A 27,003-nucleotide genomic window follows, 5' to 3' on the forward strand; every position below is an offset into this window, starting at 1 on the left:
CTACAGTCAGGACCGGTAAGTGCCGTTGAAGTTAGAACACAGTGTACTGGTACAACAGATATATTTTTAAAACTGGAAAACACGGTTAGAGTACAAAAGGGGAAACTTACTACAAAATAGTTTTATTCATTGTTCTGCTCGTTCAGATCGCGTAGGGCTTCTTCATCTTTTTCCAGTGCGTTTACTCTTTGTTGCCCTGTTATAGAAAAACAAACTCGCATTAGAAACGTCGCATGGAATGATTATTATAACCATTACAAGATTCATGAATAGTTTGACTCTCGATTGCTCCAATTACAATTTATAAACAACTACCAACACCCATGTTCATCACTACCATAATAAGGAAGGCGAGTCATATGTAAATTATTTTACAGCTTGGTTTTGCCTGAAACTATAATTTCGGTCCAATTTTCGACTCGATAAATGATGAATTTCATTTTCCTGAGTTTGCATTGTTACAAATTACCAAATTAGGCTGACTAAACATTCATCCAGGTTGTTAGCTCCAAATACGTCAGGCAACCAATAGACTGCAATAAACGCCATGTAACACGCATAAATATTACAAAAATTAACATGTGACGGAAAAATGCTGTGATTAGCCGATAAAAAACGACATTAAAAGTCCGCGACAACAAGTAACATATGACCGAGAATCAATGACATGACTTTTCGACCATGCCTATCCTATTTATTACAGTAATTCTCTAAATGATGCCACTGTTAGGAAAGTTGATTACAAACCTTTGACAGCTCCTATAAAATCCCAATGATAAATCTCTAAGGGGGAATAATCTTATTAGGACTTTCATATTACATCTGTTTCAGAGAAGTAGGTAACTTATTAACTATGTCTAGTTCCATAACGTTTACATCCTCTTTACGTATCAACCAAAAGATCTTGTCCTAACAAGTACATTTAAGTACATTTATTACAAACACATAAACAGGTACATGTGATGTTCATGTGCAATGATAATTTCACTGTATATTATTCCCACACTAATCAAAATTACAAATATATGGTACAACTGTGTGTCTCTAGTGATTTCTCTCCAGCTTGATTACTGGAAAACTTAAGATTACTGAGGAAGGAATTTGATATTATTTACAGTTACTAGCTTGAACATTATTTCAATTACTTCAACTTATCACGGCATATTATAATTAACAAGGATATCATCTAATTGAACATATACATGTTTCCAATATTACAGTGAGCAAAGTTTGGCTTCAGCTCATTTTAAAGAATCAAAATGTTATCCAGTCGGGCTCCACATATTATAAATGAATCCTGTAAGCTTTCTTCAAAATGTAGTGAATCACCTTCTTGATTGGTTCGGGAAAGCTCTTAGTTGTTTTTATCAACAACACGAGTGTTTTCCACATTCTGAGGAAGCCAAATCTCTGTTTCATTTCAAAACAGAAAGAGAATAGTTGATAACTCCTACCAACTAGCTGATTTTTTAGTTTGAGTATTGGATTTGTTTGTAGAAGCCACAACTGTAAATAACAAATATAGCGCACTTTATAAAAACTGATATTTTAGGATGTATTCAGTCTCAGCCTAGTTACGGAATTACTCGTAAAGTTACTCAAATGAAGCTGTCTCGATCTTGTATTGCTTCGGCTAATGATATTCGTCACCCTACAGGGGTGAATTTTGGTTCAAGTACTGGTGAATACATTGGTTTAACACAGCGATTGGTTAACCATGTTCCTCTTCATAAGTCACGAAATATAAATTCTGGAACTGGTCTCATTCACATATACGACGAAGTGTCACAAAAACGAGATCTGAGTTATGGCAATCATATTCCGGATAAAGCAGTCTCAAACAAAAATATTGTATATACAAATATTCCTCAGAATATTCATAGAAAATTTAAAGTAAGCGTTTTCCTATTGCAACGTTCATAAAAGTTAGTTTTTATCTTTAGATTTATTAAGAGTAACGAGTGTTCTCGGGTATCATCTTGTTTGCTGAGTCTTAACTATAATACCTTTGATGACTATTTGCAATCATCTTTCTGTAGAAATGTATTCGTCAACGTTCTTGAAAGCCTTAAAGCTTTACATGATTTTTAGCGGAGCTATATACCATTTTAGATGAGCGAAAAACCGACTATTGTTTTAGATTGAGCTGTTTCAATAACTAGTATTGTAAATAATTATTTTCCTTGCAATACGAAACACACTGTCAGCGTCTCACTATTTTTATTGAAATCAACTTAATCACAACCCGATTTCAAAACGCATGGCTTGTCAGTGGTTAGTAAATGACATTTTATTAAGACCTACCTGGTAGTCTCTCATTATATCTCTTATCTATTTTTAATGTTACAATCATAAATTTATGACTGTGCAGCTGATTTTATTTTCACAGCCCGATTTTCAGGGTTCTTAGTCATTTTGGTGAATGAGCTTTCACTCCCTTTGCCTGGATTTATGAAATAAGGTAGCTTAAATCTTGTTCATATGCATACATTTTTGAATACTTGGAGTGATTTACCTATCAAAGTAATGAGAGGCACGTTCTGAATCCTAATTAGATTAAATGTAGTATGTGTCCCGAAAAAAAGTTTTGAATTTTCATCACACTTTCAAAAATGTCGAATTATGGTGAGATAACACGAAATTTACTTGTTTTCTTATGATATCATGGTAGAGAAATCAACCATCATGTTGACAAGTGCTCACGAAAGGACTTGATGCGTGTTTTTGGTCTATTTTGTTTGAGGTATTGTATTAAAGATTTCTCCTAAACAGAGCCTTTTTATTGTTAACTTAAGAGAACAACTGCTTATTTTTGGTCTTAACTATATTTTATTACTTGATATCTAGATAGTCTGTCCACAAATCGACTTATTGTACTTGTTGCCTAGCTAACATCATGTAGTTAGCTTGAACTTAGTCTTCAGACAAATTTGTGTTTGTTGAAATGTAGAGATAAAATATATTCAAGTTCGAGGACGATAGTTTATTGAGTTAGTATGGGACGGTACAGAAAATGACATTTTGTTAAAAACGAATACTGTGATCTTTTTTAACAGGATTCAAACTGTTACTGAAGTAAACAGAGGATAAGTTGTGTTGTAATATACTACAGAGTACTAGAGAGTACTCAAGCCACGTTCTTACTGAATGCCCTAAATTTTAATTGATAAGTAAAACCGTCTTTAGCAAGCAAGAGAATAAAATGAATTTGACTCAATGTGGTCAAAATTTAAAGTCAGTGTTTTTAAAATGCATATATCCTCACATTTATGTCGAAGGAAGTTGCCGACTTGCACCACTTGTGGCATAGGCAACGAGATATCTGTCTGCTAACCAAAGGATGAGTTTGATGTACAACAACTCCCTCTGTTCTACTTAACGGCTACTAAACATGGCCACTAAAATTCAAGAATACTCGTAGGTTTCTAGCATTCGATCATAGTTGTCTTTGAAGTCAACACTGCTGAATCTAGGGACGAGACAGGTTTCCAATGGTGGCCTACCATTTATCCATTCATTATCCCAATCAAAAACTCAACGCTATATTGATAAAAATCTGTTGCTACTAAGAATTTTGACCTAAGCACCCTCATATAATTCAAGTAATAATCACTCAAGCAATGTTTTTTAAATTAAGTTGGGCTAGAACGAGGATACCTCACGAGCGAAACTAGCGTTCTAAAGTGAGATTGATAGCTTCGCTCCATTTTTCACGACAGTCATAGAGTATGTTCAGTGGTTGAAGAGTAATCGAATCCTAGTTAGTAGTTTTGTCCATAAGTTCTTTTTGTGTTGAACTGGTTTTTACTAGTTTAATTTCTTCTGAGATTTGAGTACTGGAATTTTTTTATGAAAATATTATCCGTTCATCAATAGGGGTTTACAATCAGGAATATGTTATCCGAAAACGTAACTAACACGCACTGAAAAATTAGGATTTTTCCACTCAAGAGACCTTGAAGTGTTTCTATTTCCTTATCAGATAAAGAATGTGTGTACAACATACTACTAAATATATGACTCTTTGCCCCAGGAAATAAAGTCACACATGCGACCAATGGCGCACACCTGTTTTCCTAGAAAGTAAAACAAAGTCTTGGCCAACAGCGTCCGCCCATCAGCATCTCTCAACTTTTATTTGGTTTATGTCTGAATAACCAATCATACCAGAAGTAAAAACTCAGGCTAGTTGCAAACTCATTACCTTTGAACACCTAATTTGAGACCGAGTGATTCATATTTTAAGAGTAAGTCCGTTAACGATATGCACCATTATCATCAGTGTCCGATTGAGTCACCAGATATAAATGATCCACACTAGTTGCAAATTTTACACCAGGACTTGAAGAATTTGTCTTGAAGGCAGTTTTTGTTGAGCGTATGACTGTTACGCATTAGGCTTTGTACAAAATAGAGTAAACATATTTGTAATCCATATACAGTGTCACTGAACAGCTTAGAGGCTTATTCAAAGATCTTTGAAGACCTAATATATTTGTTGCTTTGCATATCAGTTTACTTCCTGTCTGTTTTAACAGTATATTTCTATAATATGTACATCAAAGCCTCAACATTAAGATGATAAAGAAATATTGATTATCTTGCCTAAAGTAGCCGATTTCAAGATATCTTTGAATGAATAATTACATCGACTCACTTATGGCAAAAATATTTTAAACTAAGAAGACTTAATTGCCAACTGAGTATGTTAAGTATGTGCCTTATCGGACTTTGACTCAGTGGCCAACATAGCTGGATGTTTTAGGTTTGGCTACCGATGAAGTCTCAGATGTTCACTGTTGTGGAGTTACAAAACATATTGAAATAGCTATAATGGTTCTTGCTTTTAGTTATTTCTTCAACTGATATCAGTTCGTGATAAAGACCGATTTTATTCTTCAAGTCAATAATTTTAACAATTTTCATAAAGTTATGTATTCAAAGTTGTTCACGAAAAACTTAAGTCTTATCTTTATGCTTATTAAATAATATCATCCTACTGTTCAGTGTACAGTCTGTTAGTCTGGTTTATTTAAATTCTTCTTGAGAAAAAAGTATGGTCATTTTAGTGAAGTTTAATTCATCTAGGCTTAAATGAAATATGTAAAAAGTCTTTCCGCTAAACAGGAAGTTAGTTATGTATGCATAGAGTAAAATACAATTAAATGATATAACAAGTTAACAGAAGAGATCAAATTCCGACACTAGCCTAATAATGATAAAATATTGTCTGTTTGTTCTATGTTTACTTCTTTTTTTATATGACGTTTTACTAAAGTCAAGACACACTTGTATTTCGTACACTTATTTGAGCAAACGCAGTGGAGAATTATTAGAAGGCTTGAATCCTGAAATAACTGAGACGTTTCGGTCAAGGATTTGCACTATTTTAAGGAATTTACTGACTTTAAAAACGAAATATTTGTTTTTCAAGTAATTAATAAGTTAAGCCTAATTTTATTTTACAAACGCTTTGTTAAATTTTATTGTTTTATTTACATTTAGGTAATTCTTATTAAAGATAATTCCAAATTATATCTATTTGCAACTACTACATAAGATGCCAGTTTATGTCCATTGATGCGTTTTAGGAATATCAGTAGGGACCACATTGTTATCATTTCATATAACTTGATCAGTACTTATTGCAAAAATATGCAGTTGTAAGACTTCAGTCTTTATCATTAAATTATTTCTTAAGGAATGTCTGAGTAACATTTTAGAATTTATTGATATATATACCTCTCTCAGGAAACTATAGCTTTATACGTGTTTGTAGATTCTGTTAAAAAGGTTCCATTTGCTTTTCTTTCCTCTCAAAAACACTCAGAATAACACAATTCCAATCCGAGTATTTATTTTTGAGTTGTGTTAATGTCATACACTATCTTTCCTCAGATTTATTTATCAGTTACTTTAACAAGGATAAAAAGTCTTTCCAGATATTATACACATGAAAAGAGGCATAAATCGAGTAAACCAAATGTTCCTGGTTATAACGTTCAGAATAAAAAAGTGAATAAAATGATACTAATAATTTTATGAATTCCTCAGAAATTTCATACATTTATTGTTGACCTTGATAATCATACATTGTTAGTCAGTTGTTTGACTAGAATACCAAAATACATTCATACATAAACCAAATAATAAACGACGATGTAAAATAATATTTGAAAGATAATCCTAATCGATTAAAATTGGATTTAAACTAGCAGATATTGACTCATTGATTGAATCATATTCAACATTGAACCTGAAAGTACTGAGTTGGTTACTATGTTGCTAATGTGAAGTCAGGCTAGAATGAAGCTGTTAACAAATTCACCTTGGTTTTTACTAATCATATATCTGACAACAATCTTTAATGTAAATGATTCCTCAGTCAAATAGATCCCTACAAAATATCCATTCAAACGATTTAGTTTAAACACAATTCTGTAAAAACAATTTTCCGCGATATCATTTTTTGAAGCTTTATAATTGTACCTATGTTGTGCAGCTTCAGTAAATGATTAAATCTAAAACAATTGTCTGAATTGTTTTCAACATTCTTTAACAACACGGTGGACTTCATTTTTGTATAGTTTAACGTTAGTCAACCGGTTGATCTAAGAGTCAAAGTCTCTTTGTTATATCTGAAGCTCCTGATTTCCGTTTCTGACAAGGTTGTAGATGCCCACTGCTGTAGAGCGTTGATTTCATACACACAGATTACATGGGGTCGATATTCGTACATTAAGCAACCGATCAAAAGTAATAAGTCATAAACATAAAAATCAATCTTTTCAGAAGTGAGAATTAAATTTATTTACCAATGTTGCATATGCAGACGACGTAAATTAGAAAAATTCGGGTATCCGTTTTTACTAATCCAGTGGTTATAATAATAGTAAGTGTTCTTTGAAAGCCAATATATTCTCCAGTTGTTTTTGACATGATAAAAGCAACTGTGCTTACTTTTGAAGGCAAGTATACCTCAGTATCATTTCAAATAATTTTCATTTTGCACAGAAAAAGTTTTTCTTTTATTTACCTACCATCTAACTATGTATCATTTGGACAGTAATAAATTGAATTCAGATGAGGTTTATTATAGCATTTTAGGGTTTACAGTTTACGGTTATTATTATTTGTTTATGTCAACACTTTCTGGACAGTGGGAACCATTATACAAAAGAAAAGGAAATTATAATAAGTTCAGACTATTTAAATGAATTTTAATTAACACTTCTTAACAATACATCTTATTCATTGCATTCAGCTCTTTAAAATTAAACGCAGTGATATTATCTCTTCTACTAGTTTCAATATTGCAAACTTGGTGGTAGATTTCAACATGCTCTCAGGGTTACATTGAGTGAAGTGTTTCACCTGATAATCAATGATCATACTGCTCCACAGTCAAAATGTATTGGAATTTCTATGGAATGAACAGGTCATGGGATACATAGTATATGGTAGTATCTAAGATATACACTGTTAAAAATTTTCAAGTAAGGATGAAGCATGTGTATAAAAATTGTTTAACTTTTAATAAATGGACAATCGACGTCATTTTGTAATGAAATAGTAAACGTTAGAAACAATAGTCATCATTACACACTCTAATGACCTAAAAGCAAACCTTTCAAAAAACTCGTTTTTTCAAATATTCTTGTTTAATAGTTTGGGTGCTAAATTAGTAAGTAATAATTAAGTTTGAAGTGTATTTATCTCCTAGTATGATGATATTTACAATCAAATAGATTTCAGTTTGATAAGTCTTGCTAATTGAACGCTAAACTCGGTTCTTAAGTTATTCTCGTAACCCCCAAGCTAAATCTACTCAGCAACTTGAACACGAGAGAAAAGGCACAAAATATGTGAGAACCGCTTTACTCTAAATGTTCATTCATGTACAGAAAATATAGGGTTTTTATAGTATTTTAGAAGTCCTTGGGTTTTCCTGAAAATTCTAGAATGCTACTAAACATATTAGCAGTATAGTAATCAACCAATCAAAAACTCTACATGTGACTTCACTTTCATGATGTTTCTGGAAAAACTTCTAGCCAAACACTGATTGGATAAAATACTTCTTAATGTTTCCTAAGCTTGTCATGTCTATTGCGAGAAATTTTCTGGATCACCCCAGCACACTTGATTACCGTATTTATCCTTTTTGGATACATTCTTAATGTTCACCTAGTAAAGTTCGTGAGTGGTTAGGAGCGGAATCCAGGGCTTGCGTTTCGTCTTGTTTAGGACTTGTTAGCTCCATATCCCTACATCCTAGTGTTAATTTGCTCACCGAGACTCAGATCTAATATCTTCTGTTTCAAACTTCCAGCTACTGATAGACTTTAGTTCTTAATATCAGCAACCGTAAAAGGCAAACCCTTTCACATTTTGAATGTTCACCATTTTGGTTTTGTCAAACCTTAGTAATATCTTTCATTTATATGAAAAAAATTTCATTTTCGTTTATATCACATGAAATAAAACAAACTAATATTGATCTAAATAAAATCAAAATAACTTTTAACAGACTTAATAATTATAGCAAATAATTTAAATTCAAATCCAATTTATTTTTGTTACAAATAAAGGCGCCAAATAATTAAATGAAATTGAAACAGATTTAAATGATATGACTATATAAAATAGACATGAATTAAAACAAAAATAAATTTCTACGTTGAAATATAAAACAAAAAAGAAGAAACAAATACATTAAGATATTTGCATTAGATTGTTTTTCTCTTTTTTTTCAGAAAAGAAAAAACGTTTGTTTAATTGTATAAAGTAAATCTATTTTTCCCTTTTTCTTTTTCGAAATAAATAGGATAAAATAAAATTGCCTACCTTATTTTAAGAAAAAGAAAAATTTGTTTAAGTTTTATGTTTTGTTAATTTTTTTCTTTTTTTGAGTAAAATAATAAAAAGAAAACTTTCGGGTTATTAAATCCAACATTTTTTTGTTGGTGCTTAACATTAATTGATGTAAATGAATTGAAATATTTAAAGGAAAGATATTTAAATATACAAAAAATAATTTTTTATGTTTTCCCATTTATAATTTCATTCAACTATACAGAACATTTAATTCATTTGTATATTGTTTGTTTGAATCTTCTAATTGATGTTTTTAGAACTGAAATTGATTAGTTTTATATTGGCATATGTACATTCCGTGCGGATTGCCTTCAGTCACAAGCATTACAACCGAAGGTGGATGATGGCTAATAGTAGAATCCAGGATGCGAGTTTCTTCTTATTTGAGACGCATCAGCTGGATTTGCTTGCATTCCATAGTTGATGTTCACTCCAGAACTTGAAACTAGTAACGCTCGCTTTGAACGCTATTGTGTTATCTACTTAGCTAAAATCAACTCTGGAATGCAGGTACATCCAATTGACGTGTCCAAAATAAGACAAAACTCACATTCTGGAATTCACTGCTAGTTGCCATCCAACTTTGCTTATACATAGAACATTTTGTTTCCTCCAATTTTCTGTTTTATTTGAGAGATTCGATAAATCACACTATGTTCCATTGAGAAATATGAAACTGTTTCAATAGTGGTTGACTCCGAAACATTATTCAATGTTTATTGTTTTCACTAACTAAACGAAATAATAAAAACAATATTATGAATAGGCTGTTTTATCATAACAGTTTAAAGATTAAGAAAATATTGGCATAAACATAAGTAAAGAAAAAAATAATAATATTGATCAATAAAATTCATTACCACATACTTTACTCTTTAAGTGAAAATCAATAATTTTAATTAAAATGGATGCAGTATATGTGTTTCCTGTTTATAGTACTTTTCTAGTTGAAATATATGAACTATTGAGTAGATTATTATATATACATGATAACGTAAACTTAAAACAAAATAATGCTTACATTGCCTGTGAATTAAGGCTATATCGAGGCAATACGCACAGTATGCACATATACCAATCAGAGACTGACCAGTTGCAGTCCTAAACATCAATGGGAAGATTCAAACAAACAATACTAAGTGTGAATTTAAACTTCACCCCATTGCACAAGCAAGTGGCTATCACGACTTAGTGGCCGAGTGGATAACGCGATAGCGTTTGAAGCGAATGATACTGGGTTCGAGTCCCAGAGTGAACATCAACTCTGAGATGTAGGTACATCCATCTGACGAGTCCCAAATAGGACGAAACGCGTGTCAAACTGGATTCCTCTACTAGCCACTATCCATCTTTGCTTACCATGCTTGTGAATTAAGGCTATGTCGAGGCAATACTCACAGTATGCACATATGCCAATTGGAGACTGACCAGTTGCAGTCCTAAACCATCAATGGGAAGATTCAAACAAACAATACTAAATGAATTTGGATAGTATTATTGTTATATTCACGTGTACTGATTAGTTGCTGTCCTAATTCAAGTTTCGTGACAAAGTGGTAATATGAAAATCACACACTATTTTAGGAAATTTCCGGTTACAGTGGTATTTAATTTTAACCATATATTTATACTTCCGTCTTATGTAGTAAGGTTGTTTTCGGCATCAAAATAATTACATTTTGGCTTAAAAAACAGATTTCGCCAGGTAAACAGTGCAAGTTAACATTTCTTATAATAAAAAAACTGATTTAACCATACAACTATGATGTCAACACAAGAAAAGACGTGTATTGTCATTGAATATTGAGATGGATTAATGAATGACATCAAGGGTGATTGGTAATCTAATTAACTGGAATAAAATTATCACACTATGCAGTTCATACACCACATTCCGAATGAATAGTACCGATCATCTGATAATACGGTCACACTTATCCGACCACTAACATCTGTAAGTCAGTATACATGATACTACTCAGAGGTTTTAGTCTTTTTTAAAATCTTACCGACTAAGCAATCATTGATAGATGTTTGTGAGCACTCAAAGGTATTTTATACTAAAATGAGTAAGTGGTGAGAGATCACTGGTTGCTTTGTGGTCACTATGATCAACAATGAATAAATATTTTTTATATAGTAAAAAACTCATAGTTTTACTTAATCATAATCATGTATCATCCTCTGTTGATTAGTTTGTACATATTTGACAGCCTAACTTCATCTATTATGCATATTCAGATAGTTGACCCGTGGTTGTTTTCTTTCTGATAACTACTCAATTAGGCATTCAGTAATTTGTTTTATTTCGAAAATGACAATTTCGCTCGATTAATCATTCCAGTATTCTATTATCGAGTTTAATTAACGATTCTGAATTTTTGTTTGACTAGTGTAAAGTTCTAACCAATGACAATTTTCATTCTCATTGTATATGGATTCATAATCTAGTTGCTGGAATATTCCGTAATTTGTTTATCATTGTAAAGTTAACAAAACATTGATATACTACGAATGTTAGTACTACTTATACTGTAGTGAAGAAAACACTAATTGGGGACAATGGAATGTATATAGGCAAAAAATTACAGACTATCTCACTAAATTCTGATAACCATACAGCAAACAGTTAATTTGCAAAATAACAATCAATTGTCTCAATCTCCACTGTTTCTTCTGTAAATATCAGTTCATCTTGTCTAATTCCATTGTTCATGCATTTTCCTACCAATTGCGCTTCATTTCTGTTCTTTCCTTATCGGTCTTCTGCCAAAATACATTCTGTATGACCATCGCCATATACTACTTATATGGATATAAGTAGAGACCACACCACAATACTACTTTTACTTTTCTATTCCAAGTCATATGTTATGATAGTGAAGTTAAATAATTTGCGAACTTGGAAATACTGTTGTAAGTATTGGTGGTTTTTTCCGTACACATTTTATCATCATTCATAATCAACTCAATTCCTTTAAAGTAATGAGTAAAGAGCAATGAATTTTTTAATATCTCAGTAAGATATCTGTTCAAAGGTTTTATGATTTCATTTCTTAAAACAATGATTGTCTCTTTATCAGTACTTTGGAGTGAAATACATTTTTTAATTTCAAACTGTGAATTTATATAACTCATTTAAATTGACTTTTGTCGAAAAAAATATATTAATCTACATAATCGTTGAAAGGAATCTGACAAAGAAATTAAGGGGAATTGAAAAGTTTCACGGTTATCCAGTCTCAAAATATAATGGTGTACATACTCACAGTTGATGGATTTCCAATGAGTAATTAAGTTTAAGAAGTACTGTACTCGATAAATTAGCTTTCATCAATACATAAATACAGATATTGTGGAGTATGTTACTTATGTTTGTAGATATTGGTAGTATGTAACAACAGTCGAAAGTGGAATGTCTGTGAGCAGAAGGTTGAGAAGATTGAAATGAAGAGAAAACAGAAGGAAACTGAAAGCAATTAAGATAATAACAGGAATGGAGGAACAATGACGCATATAAGAAACAACTGATGGCAGGTGTGCAAATGATGTATTTAATATGTGATTTTCACATTTCTCCAAACTACTGTGCAATTGTTCACTGGTCTTCCCATCTTAGTGTTCGTTCACTACAATATGGCTAAATATGCGATTACGTTGATTACTCGTTTGTTAATTAAATCACTTATCAATGAAATGTCACATTTTAATACAAAAATCAGTAAAAAACTTAAGAAAAATTTTATACTGACAACCCTGTGTTCTTTGTCAACTAATCAAAATAGTATTTAACTATAAAGTGATTGATAACAAATGAAGTAGAGTTATGGTGGATAGAAAGCCTTGATATGATGAATAAACCGTTGTATGTTGCATTTTAAGATTATAGCATTATAGTTGCATTCTAGTAAACGGAGGAAATTTTAATTAAGTTATTGGCGGTTGAACTAATTATTATTATGGGTTATGGTTCATCATCAGGGACTGATATCAGGCATGATGCAATGATGCTTACCACCCTTTTGCTTATAAATGTATTGTTGGGACGGCTTCCGAGAACTACGACGGAGCCTCCAGAGGCCTAAAGGAGCCGAAGAGTTTCCACTCGATCAGAACGTGATGGAGTTTTCTAGAATATCGACGTGGCATGCTACTATTGAACAGCAATATAACATGCCTCTTCGTGGATTGGCTGAATCATAATGTTGATATAACAAACGCTAATATCTATAAATACCAACGGTTTTCTGTACATTTTGATTTTTACCCACTTCTCCAGTCTTCTGTCTTTTGATTTGCAACTGTGAGGTTCTATACGTTCGAATGCCATAGTTGTATACTGTATTCTGCGTCAATCAAATAGCGAACTTAACATGTATAAAAGCTAGGGTTGAGATTTAAAGCTAGGAGTTGAAGTGGGAAAACAATTTTTGACTAAACAAACACTTCTAACCATGAAATAAATCACATTAAGTGCTCCTGCAGATAATCCATGTCAGGAGCAGGTATTTCTAGTAACTTTGCTCAAGCATCATATCATATTTACTTTATGATTTCATGGAAGGTATTTTAATCAATTATACGTATTGGCAACTTCTACATAGTTTATAATAGGATATATACTGTTCGCATTGCGCATTGAATTCCGCAAAAATATTAGAAAAGGAATCTTTTGATCCTAATTGGTCCACGCAAGGTTATCAGTACAATATACTTTTACCCAAACTTTTATTCTTGCTAGTTGATTTGCATTTTTCATGATTCTAATTGATTTACACTTTGCAATTACTTTCCTTATTTAGTCATAGTGGCATTTGTTTTAGGAAGATCCAATGCAATTTGTACTGTTAAAATTTTACAGCGTCTTAAAGAAGTTGGAATAAGTAAATGGTAAGATTACTTAACGCTACTGTAATTTTAAAAGTAACAGATCAAAAAAGTGGAGTATTGACTTCGTTTTAGCAACACCTTACAACTGATGATAAGTTATAAAGCAGTAGATTAATAAGTTAAGCTTTAAAACTTCAAGACATCAAGTAGCATTCAGTACATAATACTTAATAACAGAAGTACGTTCGAAGGTTGAGTACACAACTTTACACTTTGTTAATAGATTACAATAAAATGACTGATGTTAATAATAAGACACCAATTAAGAAGGCTTCCTATTGCATCTATCCTACAATGTCATATGAAAGTAAGCTTTTATTAAAGATGATATATATAAATGAACCAATTATTTCTAATTTGAAAAACAAGATAAATCTTTAAAGCTGATATTTTTTGGATGTTCACTATCATCAAAGTATTATGCATTATTGATTAGTTACTATAGAATAATAATTAATACTACTGTCACATGTAACATATATTGTTAGGGAGTAAGATGAAGTAATTGTACTAAAGTTATAATTGGTAAAATCAATAAGTAGAATATTGATCAATAGACATTGTGGAATTATACAAGGTGCTTACTAGGCCGAACTATCTACATAAACTCCTGGATAATTTGAGATTAAAGATAATACCATTAGCCAGGAGAATTGATTTTTTCTCATATAAAATAAAATATTCATACATAAAATATTCACAGAATATTTAACATGAATAAATAAAAAAACTATTGGAAGAAATCACTTTTACTTGTCATTCATTCATCAATCAATTAAGACCTGGGTAGTTGTATCCAAATATCGATCACTTGAGTAAATCAGCTGATATCTTTTTTTTTTACCTTATCATAGCGTTATAACACTTGATAATTTGAATGAAATTAAACAATTGTTGGTTCATATCTCAACTTCTCACATAACTACAAAAAAACATTTGTTTTAATGGATATTAGGTACTTTGTTTCTAAGTGGATCGGTTCCTACTTTGACAGTTATTTTTTGTTTTTATATTTCTCATCCAAAAATGCATTAATTTTGGGAAAAATGTTTTTTGGTTGCCAATGTAACATTGAATAGGTTGTCTTGACAACTCCTAGGAATGAAATTATATTTATAATTAACTAATTTTGTGTATATACAATAGTTAATTTACAAATAACCCTACCGTATCATTGTTGTCATTTGGAAAGTTAGTAAGAATAGATATCTCATGGATAATGTGTATAAACGTAGCAATTTAACACTTTTATTAACCTAACAGAACGGAACATATTTATTTTGTAATTTTTTTCGGATAGGTTTCTTAGATAAATAATGTTAGTATTTGGATAAATATAGAGTCTAATTGTTGTATGATGTAATCAGTATAGTTGTTTTTTACTTTTCTAATATTTTGATTGCGTGGGTTTCATAGACAGACAATATGTTCCCATTCAAAATTTAGTGGTTATTTTTCTTCAAACAAAAATATATTGTGAACATGTTTACTATTTAGGATTGTTGTAACAGTACGTGAAGTTTAGGATTTTGAATAATTTAAAAAGTTTCTGAAAAGTGTAAAGCTAAACATGATAATGATAAAATACTAAAAGCTAACGCTTTTTGTATGGAATAACGAATTACCGAAAACTGAACACTAAACTGAACAGACTTGTTTTATTTTAAATGAACACTTTTCAACAGAGAATAAAGTAATCCTAATCAAAGAATTCCATACAAGGTATTCATTACTTCTGACAAGAGTGATTTTGTTTTAAAATTGAGTTGAAAACAAGTGACTCGAAGTTTCAACTCCCGTCAACCTTTTGAACAATGGAAATTAAATCTCGACGGTAACAATGAATTTCTGTTTCATTCTTGATGTAATTGCCCCAACAAGTTATTGTGTTCTCACTTGTGATTCTGGTCATCCATTTCAAGATTGGTTGCTAATATACTAATAAAATGGACAACAACTAAGTTCAATAGTATTGTCTAAATTTGTTACCGAGAGGATGACCTACAAAGCTGACAGTCTTCAGTTGTTCATACAAAACTAACAATGTTATTTTTCTGTTAATAACTTGTATATTAGCATGTTACTATATTAGGTCAAGGAAAACATGTTCTTCAGGTTAGTGGTCTAGTTTTGGATATCAGTTCACTTAGGTTAGGAGAGTGAGTTACTAATCTGGTCTTGTGAACAGGCACCGTTGAACTACATCACATCATACCATTTCACTTTTCCATTGCCATTCAGTTTATTCACTTAACAGACTACAGGTCTTCACTACAGATCATAAATCATTTCCTTATAAGATGGAGATCAGATTATTGTTCGTTGGTTCGTATATTTTGATGTATGTGTTCTTTGAGAATATCCTGAAATCATGAATATATTTTCTGCGTCGAATTTTTGTGATGTTTGCTGTACCGTATGCCTGAGTATGGTGTACTCTGGTAATATAAAATAATGCGACTCACTGTTGTGATTTTAAGCCCGGCTTTTTATTACGTGATTTATTCAACGATCAAAATATGACTTCTCCAGTCTTATCACTGTGCCAAACCAATGACGTTCGACCGGTATGAGCAGCCTAGCGTCCTTATTGGTCCTTTATTCGCCTAGCCCTTCCAAGTGAGTCCAGAACACCAATTACAACTTCTGCGATGTAAATCATTTATTTCAAGCATACTCGATTTATATACCAGACAGACAGACCATATCACACCATAAAATGGAAAATAATCTTTGCAAAAGATCAAGCCAAATGTGGCTGTGAACGTGAAAGAAAATAATCAATAAACCGAATATAATTTAGGGAAAGTAAATGGTATAATAATAATTCGTAGATCAAAATAAAGCTTATAATAAGGTGAATATAGATTTACGCAATCTAGTTACTCAATAGTTAAACAGTAAGAATACATATAGAATAATCGTCCATTTATAGGTCCCGGAAGTTATCCGTACTTATGTCTTCACCAGGATACAACACCCCCCCCTTTATTGAAGATTCGAAGTTTAGATCCTGATTTAAAAAAATTATCTGTAACTTGGAATTCTCCAACATTTTCCTCCCCCACGAAATAATCTTGGATCCTCATATCTTAAATTTACAATTTATATGACTTTGTTTAAAACATATTTCTCCCATTGAATAGAGAATCCACTAGAAATGACTAAATGATGATGAACGACATTTGATTTTAGGTCATCAGAGTTTGGTTCTTTTACCCATTAAGGGTAGAAGATACTCGTAAGTTACTAGTAAATGACCACAAATATCTTAGAAATCTTGCTCACATCTGCTGGGATCACCGGGCAAGTAATATTGAGGCTAGACACAGGGTATTAGGGAATGATCGTAAATCAGTTGATGAGGTTGTGAATCTTCATCCACTGAGATGGCTGCGCCACGCTTTGCGCATAACTGAACACCGAGTATCACGACACGTAATGCTGACTAGTACTGGCGATCGTTGGAAGAAAGTTAGGGGCGGCCAAACCAAAACGTGGTATCAGTGCTTGAAGTCACTAACTTCTAGTCTGAGCCATGTTAGTAGATGCAAACTATTTGGTTGCGGTCCGCGTGACTATCGTAACCAATGGTTGGAGACTCTGTGTGACATGGCACAGAATCGATCACAATGGCGTCGGTGTATACACTCTCTGCCTTCCCTTAAACTATAAGATTAAAATTGCTTCCAATCTTTCTTCCTGAACTATAGCCCTATATACAATCTTCCTTTTATATATTACTACCACTAAACTAACTACTTATATGACTTTGGTGTTCATGTCGTTGCACTAGTGTGGTATTGCTACTTGGGCCGATGCATATATGTGTCTGGTCCTACGTTGTAGCTGACTGACTGATATTTTGATGGTAACGAAATGAAACTAGTTGCATGGGTTACAACAAAGGGTTGATTTACGTTTATTTTGTTTTGAAAAATTGAAATACACTTCTCACGTTTGTATTATTGATATCACGTACCTACCTATGTCAGAAATCCATTGAAAACCCGACAGCTGTTTGATCCTAATATATGCACATACAAGACTCAACCTGCGATCGAACTCAAGACATTTGGTCTCAAGCGCTAACCCTCAACCTCTAGATCAATATACCAGGATCCTATGATGTATGTGTCTAACTTTGATGAACCCGCGATATTTTTCACCACAATAAATCGTGATCAATGGATATATGCCTCCTTCTTTCACATTTGAACTTTACTGCTCACGACTTGTCATTATAATCCAAGAAATACCTCTCGAGATTCGTTAACAGTGAACACATGGTAGTTATTTCAGTTCTCAAGGGATATTGAATTTTGATCAGTTTCTAATGCTCCAAATATTCAATAATTTTCAGAAACCAATTTACTGATATGTGTCTTAATTATAAAGCCGGAATGGTGATGTAATTTCAACGTGAGTATTTTAAGTGAACAAACAAAATATTTTTTGAAATTCATCATAAGTAAAAATTCTTACGTCTTAACATTTTATATTTTAAGAATTACGTAATCTGCCGGTATATTGTTTTGATGGATTTAACTAAGGTTATTTTAAAAAAATGACGGAAATGTATGTTTGTTATCAACCTTGTATTTTTATATGCTACTCAACGTTGTAAAAACATTTTTGAGGTACTGTATATAGTTTTGTTTGTTATTATCTGACAAGCGAAGCTATAAAAGTACATTTTAGTGTTAGTTGGAAATAATGCTACACTTTTGTTTAAACTACACATTAACTAAATAAATGATTCATTAATTAGAAGGCTATAAAGCTGAATTTTCTTAATTACAAACACATTTGGTTGATCGTCGTGATGTTTGTCTGGCCTCTTAGTACTTATTGAATTTTCATGTTAGTTGATACTCATCAACACGTAAACCATATCAAAGATTTCCTGTAGATCGTCTAGTATCTCAAAATAGTCCACGCAATGTCAAATCACTTGTATGACTGGTCACTTTAGAACCTGATCGACTGAATCTGATCAGCATTAAGGGACTAGGCAAACGTGAGATAAATAATCAATAATCAGTCAATTGTAAATATATCAGACTTATAGGAGGTTATTAGTTGTTCAAATAAATCAGTGGTGACATCTAAGATTATGAAGCTGGCTTACTCGGGTTAGAATCATAAAGAAGTGTCATTCCTCGTAAAATTATAGGTAGACTTTACTAATGAATGTTAACTAACAATTGACATAGGCCAATTGCTTCCTTACGGCTACCTTCAGCCACCTAACGCGTAACTACGGTAAAACAAACGACTATAATAGTAACCCTATTAGCAAAGAAAACTCTTCTTTCATGATTCCCTTGTCTTTACTAGCCGTTTGTCCAGTCGTTTTGAGCTATTAATTAATGAATTGAAAATATTTATCAAATGTAAAATATTCTACATTCTGAACATAACATTTTAGGGTTGAATTCAATAATAAAATTTAAATAAATAAACTTTAAAGATTTGTTGCGATTGTATTTTTAACTATGATTAACACCGAAATCCATAACAAGTGTTTTTATACTTTCGGAACTTGTCTTTTTAACGTGTTTGTATCCCAGTATAGATGATTGAAGATTTAAATCGGCGAGACTAAACTATACTGCCGACCTTTGAACGAATTTTAAATGACCTTGAGAAATATTAGCCAATCAGAAGACAGTTAGTATACAGTAAAAATATATTGTACAAAACTCAAAAATTAGAGGGGATACTGTTCTTTTACATGACTCAAAAACTTCTCAAGGTTAGATATAGGTTCAGAAGTTCTAAAATCATAGTGCATACGGTACAGGAACACATCCATACGGCTCCATGGTAGTAGACCTCTGAAACCATGATAAGGTCTCAAAAATTCTTTTAGCCTCGACCACATAGCTTCAATGTTGTTGGTATATTGGTATGGTTTACGGTTTAGGGTTAGAGTTAAGGGTTATGGTTTAGGGTTAAGGGTGAGACTATAATTTATGGACGACCTTTGAGCGACGCTAGAGTGACTCTGAGAGTGTCAAATAATAACTAAGACCAACTGAGGGTTATAAACCTGTAAGGAGAATTCAAATTATGATTTACAGTTCATGAATAAGGCTAGGAATTATACTTAGGGTTTTCATCACGAACTGACATCAGTTATAATGCCAAAACTCTATTTATCCAAATGGATAATTGAACTTCGCGATCATGAATCACTTGAAGCTAGACCACCATGGGAAACCTAGAAGCACTGGATGGCCATTTCGTCCTCAGCAGTGCGCACCCACGATCCTGCTTCACGAGATTCGAACCCAGGACCTATCAATTTCGCGCGCGAGCGCTTGACCACTAGACCACTGAGCCGGCATCCAAACGGTGTTAACGTCTAACTTCAACCAATCCACGAAATTGAGCGACACATCCACCAATGTCTTCAGTGAGTTACCATCTTACAACAGATCTGGTTGAACTCCACTGGCCGTTCAGTGCTTCCAGGTTTTCCATGGTGGTCTAGCTTCAATTGATTCATGATCTCAACTATCTCAATTATTATAATAAATTTCCTGTTGTACTTATATCAAATACCATTATCGACATAGGTATTTAATTCCAGTCGATTGGATCTTATTATTATTATTATCGTGATATTCTTTTCAAAATTGATCTTTTTCTCTACAAACATTTAAACTTAACATTTTTTATGTATGCTGACTGTATTTTTTTCGAGAAATCAAATTAAATTAGAAATTCAATTTGAAAGAATGGAATGATTATAATCTCTTCATGAAAAAGTAAATATCCTTTATAAATTTTCTACATTAATTATCATCAACATTCTTTTCTTTGCCAAAACGTTTTTATAGATTGATTTTGTTGGTTATGTTCACTTTATTTCTCTTTTTTTTTTAAAAAAAATCTGTTCAATTAATTTTTCTTTTCTTTTTTTTTCAAGTGTCTTCATTGTTTTTTAATAAAATTTGATTATTAAAATTTTTGTTAAAATCGGTACATTCACAAACAAGTAAAAATTTATTGCGTAATATATTTTTTCCTTTTTTTTTCATAGATTGTAGTGAATTTTATACATTGTGTGTAAAAAAAAAACAATCTTTTTCAGAGCTGATTTATTGAAAGCAAACCCAGATAATGTGTTAAGTTTAGTGGTTACTAGTTGTGATCTATACATGTCATTATCTTTACATCAGTTTAATTGAGGAAGTGAAAATCGTATTCTACTGATATTTATAGCCTAAAGATTTAATATTGTACTTGGTTAAAATATGGAGTTTGTGAAAACTGAACATTTCGATAGTGACTTTATTCATTAATTGACTTAAACCAAATAAACATTATTAACCAAAGGTACTGCAGATATATTTTCTCTTGGCGAAGGAATCCTCGACGGTGATCATCTGTCACCTGGAGAGGGATCGAAATCGAGACCGACAGGTGTCTCAGGAGTTATGTCAGTGTTCTACCACTGGTTTACATAAATAAAGTACTGTTATTCTCGCTCCTCGTGTGTTTTGTCCCTGGAACATTTGTGAATGGTCATGACTGAGGAGTCTCATATTGGTACGAGAAAACTGTCAAGTGCTTCACTCTGTGATCCAATGAATTTATTATTTTACGCCTAAAGAATGAATTATGTAATCGCCCCACAGAATATACGCAAAAATTTGTCGAAATTTAGGGAAACTTTTACTTTTGTTTATAGGTTTCTCAAAAAAACCAAGTATCCATGAAAAAGTAGATTATAGTTATCTGTTACTTAGTGCCTTCTTTTAAGAAACAAGCTATGAAATATTTTGAAAGAGTGAAGTTAAATTGTGAGTTACTAGTAGAGGGATTTCTATAAGGGAAAATAAATTCTCGATTAAAGTATTTCGGTAAATTACGGTCAATAATTTAACAAAGTATTCGGATTGATACGAATTCCGCGTTATATCGAAGAAGTCTTGAATATATTTTCACTTTTCATAATCTTCTGAAAAAAGGTGAATACATATTATTTCCAGTTCACTCCATTACTCAAAATTCCTTTAACTTTTGTTTCTATTGGTAGGCAATATATCCTGGCATTTTACATCTATTGTCAACTAGACTTTACTTAAATTCTAAGCATTTTTTAAGTTTAAATTAGCCCGAAAAATAATATTATTTTGTTTTTATTATCTTTTCAAGATCGAGATGATCTAGATGAAAATTTCCGTTGTCTATTGAAATGTATTAATTAGTTAAGATAATAAATTTGATCTTTACAATCTTTTGTAAAGTTGATATCTTTTATAGTTCAGAGAAAATAACCTAATTTGTATGAATTTTATATAAGTGTTTAGTGCTTTTTTGATGTTCATAATAAAGTTGAATAATAGTGAAATCCATTTAAATCTTAACGTATGTAACCATTTAACTTATTTATTTCATAATATTGTTTCTTGGAGTTAAATAATTGATCAACTTTAGATTACCGGCTAAATGATTACGAATTATTAGTTTTTTTTGTTGTAGAAAGTGAAATTGTATTCACAGTGATTTTAGAAACATTGAAAACCATTAAATCGTAGTTGACTATTTCTCTATAGTTTCCAATATATTGAAAGACTATCTTTACGCTGATTATTTACTTTATGAATGTCATTTTTATGTTCGGAGTCCTTCGTGATGTGTTTTTGCTTAGAGGTAGAAGTTTTATTCCGCTACATATCGTTTTATTTCTACAAATATTTGCTGGACATGTTGTTTAGAGAATTTATGGACATAGGCCATTGAATATTATCATAATCGTGATCTAATTTGATTAAATTTCATAAAACCTTCAGCTTCCGGAATCTGTACTTCAAATCTTTTGTCCATTGTTGTCAGTAAAGATTTTCTACTGAATCGAAAAAGAGACAGTAATCAACCTATTACTACCCTGGTAAATCATTTTTGTCATTATCTTTATTTTGTTAGTGTTCATTTCGTTATGTGGTCTTCCATTACCGAATTCTTGTTTTCTGTATTTTAAACCCATCCATTCACTCATACATTTCCATTCATTCAATTCTCTTCACTTATGTAAACTCTTCAAATCCTGTCTAATTATTATGTAACCCATCTTATCAGTTTTTTAATTACAGGAATCTTATGTAGATCCTTCATTTATCTTATCTGTCTCTGAACCTCAATTAATGATAACATTTGTTATTCCAATACTCTTCATTCATCTATGTCAACTGTTTCACATTGTATCTTACCCCAACGTAGACTTTCAGTATATATATGGTTGTGAGCAGCTGATGAAAAACGACAAAATATAATAAATTCATATCATTTTGCATCCATTTTTGTTCTAGCTTTATTCAAGTTCATAAATAGAACTAATTGCATGAAATTTATGGATTATTCTAGATCAACAGTATTATTATTTGAAATGGACATCACTAATTTAGATGAAAATTCGCTAAATCTAAATACCCTGAAACACTTCATGTTTAATTATAGTGACGATTAATGAACTCATCATCATTTTTATGTCATCCATCATACTTATTTGTTGTATCGATAATTATTACTAATACTACTTTTTATATATTAAGTAAAATGTCAACGATGATGATGACAGTTCATCTGAGTAATCCATGTCTGTCTGTATTGATGATAATCAACTGGTCAACATGTGAATGCCAAATAAATAGATGCATAAATGATGTGGTATTTTATAGAATTTAACATATAATTTATGCGTGGTTATTACATTAATATAGTATGACATTTCTAAATAAATGTTCTGTTTAGCTTATTCACTGTAATAACATTCGGGAGTTGAAGAAATTGGATGACAGTTATTTTTAAAATAATCAAATCAATTCAAATTATTTGTTTGTTAAATCATGTGTTTCTATAGGGATGGTTTGCATTACAGACTGACATTATCTAAAGATTAATTAGAAATCAGTAAGCGCTAGATGCCTTTGTCATCCCAGCTCGGTACTGCTCACCGGTGTGTGATAGTATTCAGAAATCATGAACTTGATCATTACTACTAACTAGCTTTGAAAAAGAATGGTGTGGCCAAGAATGCCAACCAAATTGATTAGAAATCGACTCGATGATCTATAAATATTAAAGTATCATTTTCCTAGTGAGGTGATCTCTGCTTAAACTAAATGTTTGTTAATGTAGTTGAATAACTTATAAATATGTTGTGGGGCTAAAAAGGGGTAAGAAAGAATGTATTTAATGTTCACACTATGTCCAATTTGTCGATCAGGGTTTTAAAGTCATTTTACACTCTTAATAAAGCCAACAAATATTTGAGAATCTGTTCATCATTGTCAAACATTACCTAAAAAATCTTTGACATATGTTTCTTTGAATTTTCAAAATTTTCAAAGTGGCCATCGACTATACTGCATACCGGTAATCCAAAAAGCTTCATATCTTGGCGTGAGCATAGCTATTCCGGGTAGATCACCTACTAAATTGTTTGTTATCTGACTATCTCATTTAGTAACCTATTAGTTTCTTTGGCCAAAACATGACAACAGAGCTGTTAAACTTTAACTTTTGTATCGGTACTACATCCTGTTCTCATCAAGACTTCACGTTCCTGAGTTTTGATTTTATTTGCAACCGAAAGTGTTGACCGATAAAGATATTTAGACGAAGAATAAGTAGCCATCTTACGCTTACTGATTTTTAGATACCTAGTTAACTGAGTTTGCTTCATAATTAACTAATCTCCATGAACAATTATTTAAAGTCTAAGGAATTGTTTAAATTGCCAAAAATTACCAGTTTTATCTATAGTCGTACTATGAGCTGTAATTTACAGTTTATTAATTCAGTTTAATATCTAACTTTTCTACAATAATACGTTTATTAATTTATCTAATTACCATTCTTTAAAACTAATTACTTTTGTTGAGCTTGCCAAACACCATTCCTCATTTGTGATGAATTTGTGGGCTGCTCTCCATTGACATTCGTTCACTTCAGTCTCTCGTAATAATTTCGTATGTTGGCGACGATCTTTTCATGTACTCCATAGTGTTGAGAAAGATTTCAAAATATTCTCCTATCCACACTGTCAAACGCTTTTTCATAGTCAAGAAAATTGATGAGTTCTATTCTTTCGTTTACTCAACTATGATCCGTACTGTCACGATTTGATCTATACACGGCCGATTATTACGGAATCCGGCCCGTTGAACTCGAATTTATGTGTCTACTGAATCTTTCATCCGGTTCAACGTCTCTACTGAAAAGTTTTCCCAATACTGATAGTAGTATGATGCCCAGCAATTTTCACACTTGCTGAGATCTCCATTCTTTGGTATATTGATCAAGTATCCCTCTTTCCAGTCTGTCATTAATTTTTCTTCCTCCTAAATCTTCCTGAATCAACTGAAATGGATTCTTTTCGATGCCGCTTGTTTCTGCCCAACACATTCTGGTATGTTGAAGTTAGTGCTACTTTATTCCCCTTCCAGTTTTCAACCATGGTATTTTACTCTTTTCTGAGTAGATCTTGTAAGAATTGGAATCTATTGTTTTAAGCTACCTTGAATTCGTCAAGTTTTGTCAGTATCCCAAAAGGAGGCTATATTAAACTTGTAATGCTGTTTCTCCAGTTGTCCAGTGCTTCTTTAACTTCGGTTTCTTGTTAGCTACTTCAAGGCGATGATTAGAAACCATACTAGCTCGCTTATTTGTTTGCACATCTTCCATGGATCTTCTGAAAATTTTATTCGTGGAAATGTGATCAATCTGGTTCTCTATATTGTGGTACAGTGAAACCCATTTGACATTGTGTATGTATTTATGTGGTAATAAAATGTCACCTATAAACATGTTGTTGGAAGTACATAAACTTTCAAATCTCTTACCATTTTCATTCCTTTCTCCCAGTCCATGTCGTCTCATGATATCTTCATACCCCGTGTTGTCCATTCCGACTTTGGCGTCTAGGGCTCCCATCTGGATGATCAGTTCCTTTCCTTCACAATACTATACGAAGTACTGCAATCTCTCATAAGAAAAATATTTATTTAATCGTTCCTATGGTTGTTAGAGAGGGGATGGCTTCATGACCTCCGAAAAATTCCGGCTTTCATCATGAGGCCTTATAACTCTTTTAAATGATGATTCTTCAATTCACAGTACAGAGTTTAAATGTTTCAAGTGATTTTTTTTCTAGTTAATATATTTTCAGTAAGGTTGTGTAACTGAGTGATGGATTAACCAACTCCATGTCCAACCCTCCTTCTCTATTTTAGCTTATGACCGGACTAGATTTATAAACACAGCCATTATTGAAACATTAAAAGTTTTCATTTTATTGATTCTATTAATGACGGAATTCAACCTTTTTAATTAATATATTATTTGAACTTTTTAAAATTATCTGCTGATGGAAAAAATTATTATCTTAACTTTTATTTTTTGATACAACTCACATGTTCATTTTAATTAATGGATCAGTTTCAAAGCTGATCCATCAATTATAATCTATCACATTTATAAACATATAAATAGCAAATAAGACTGTTGATTAATGTTTATTACAGTCAATAAATATGATCTATTGTTGATGTTTAATATCATATAATAAAGGTTTTATCAAATTGTTGGCGAAATTCTTCAATTCACTAAAATACCTTAAAATCAATTTTAAAATATACAGTTTACTTAGTAACAAATCATTGAGAGAGTATGATTGTTTAGCAATTAATTTTGATAGCATAGTCAATAAAATTTGTAATGAACTAATCATTAAATAATATGATCATTCATATAAATAATGAACTAGTCATTCAATCTATGTTGAATTTTATTATTTCTCATTAAGAAAAAAGAAAAAAAGAGAGAAAAAAAAATGTTTAGAGCGTCTGATAGTGACGAGTTTTATAGTTAGGAGAATTGTTCCATCATAAAAACTTTGATCAGTAGTCACATAAATTTGTGATGTAAAACAAACAAACAAATGGAATAATTTCTAGCCAATTGAGTAAACATTTTTATGTCTGTTTTTATTTACTCACAATTTATTTGTTTGTCACTTGCATAAAAAGTATCTAACTAATAAAACTTGTTTTTTATTGTTAAAATTGTTTATTTTATTTTTTGGAATAAATTCTACGTCATATTATAGGTTCTCATTTGAGATGGTGGAGAAGATTTGTAGCTGAAGTGGGTGATGTTGATGGAGTTTTGTTCTCTGAGCTGGATGGTTTGGCCGTGGAGCTTTCAGCACAAGACTTCGAG

General features: G+C 31.7%; 1 protein-coding gene across 1 annotated transcript; it reads left to right on the forward strand.

Annotated features, from left to right (window-relative positions):
* Positions 1–1,602: 1,602 nt before the first annotated feature.
* On the forward strand, positions 1,603–5,559 carry Smp_155130 (hypothetical protein; the record flags this gene model as incomplete). The annotated part of the gene is made up of 2 exons (XM_018795933.1): positions 1,603–1,893; positions 5,506–5,559. 2 exons carry the CDS (start codon positions 1,603–1,605, stop codon positions 5,557–5,559), a joined length of 345 nt encoding a protein of 114 aa, XP_018650195.1.
* Positions 5,560–27,003: the final 21,444 nt, after the last annotated feature.

The sequence above is a fragment of the Schistosoma mansoni genome, chromosome 2 (assembly GCF_000237925.1).
Source record: "Schistosoma mansoni strain Puerto Rico chromosome 2, complete genome".
Classification (NCBI taxonomy): domain Eukaryota; kingdom Metazoa; phylum Platyhelminthes; class Trematoda; order Strigeidida; family Schistosomatidae; genus Schistosoma; species Schistosoma mansoni.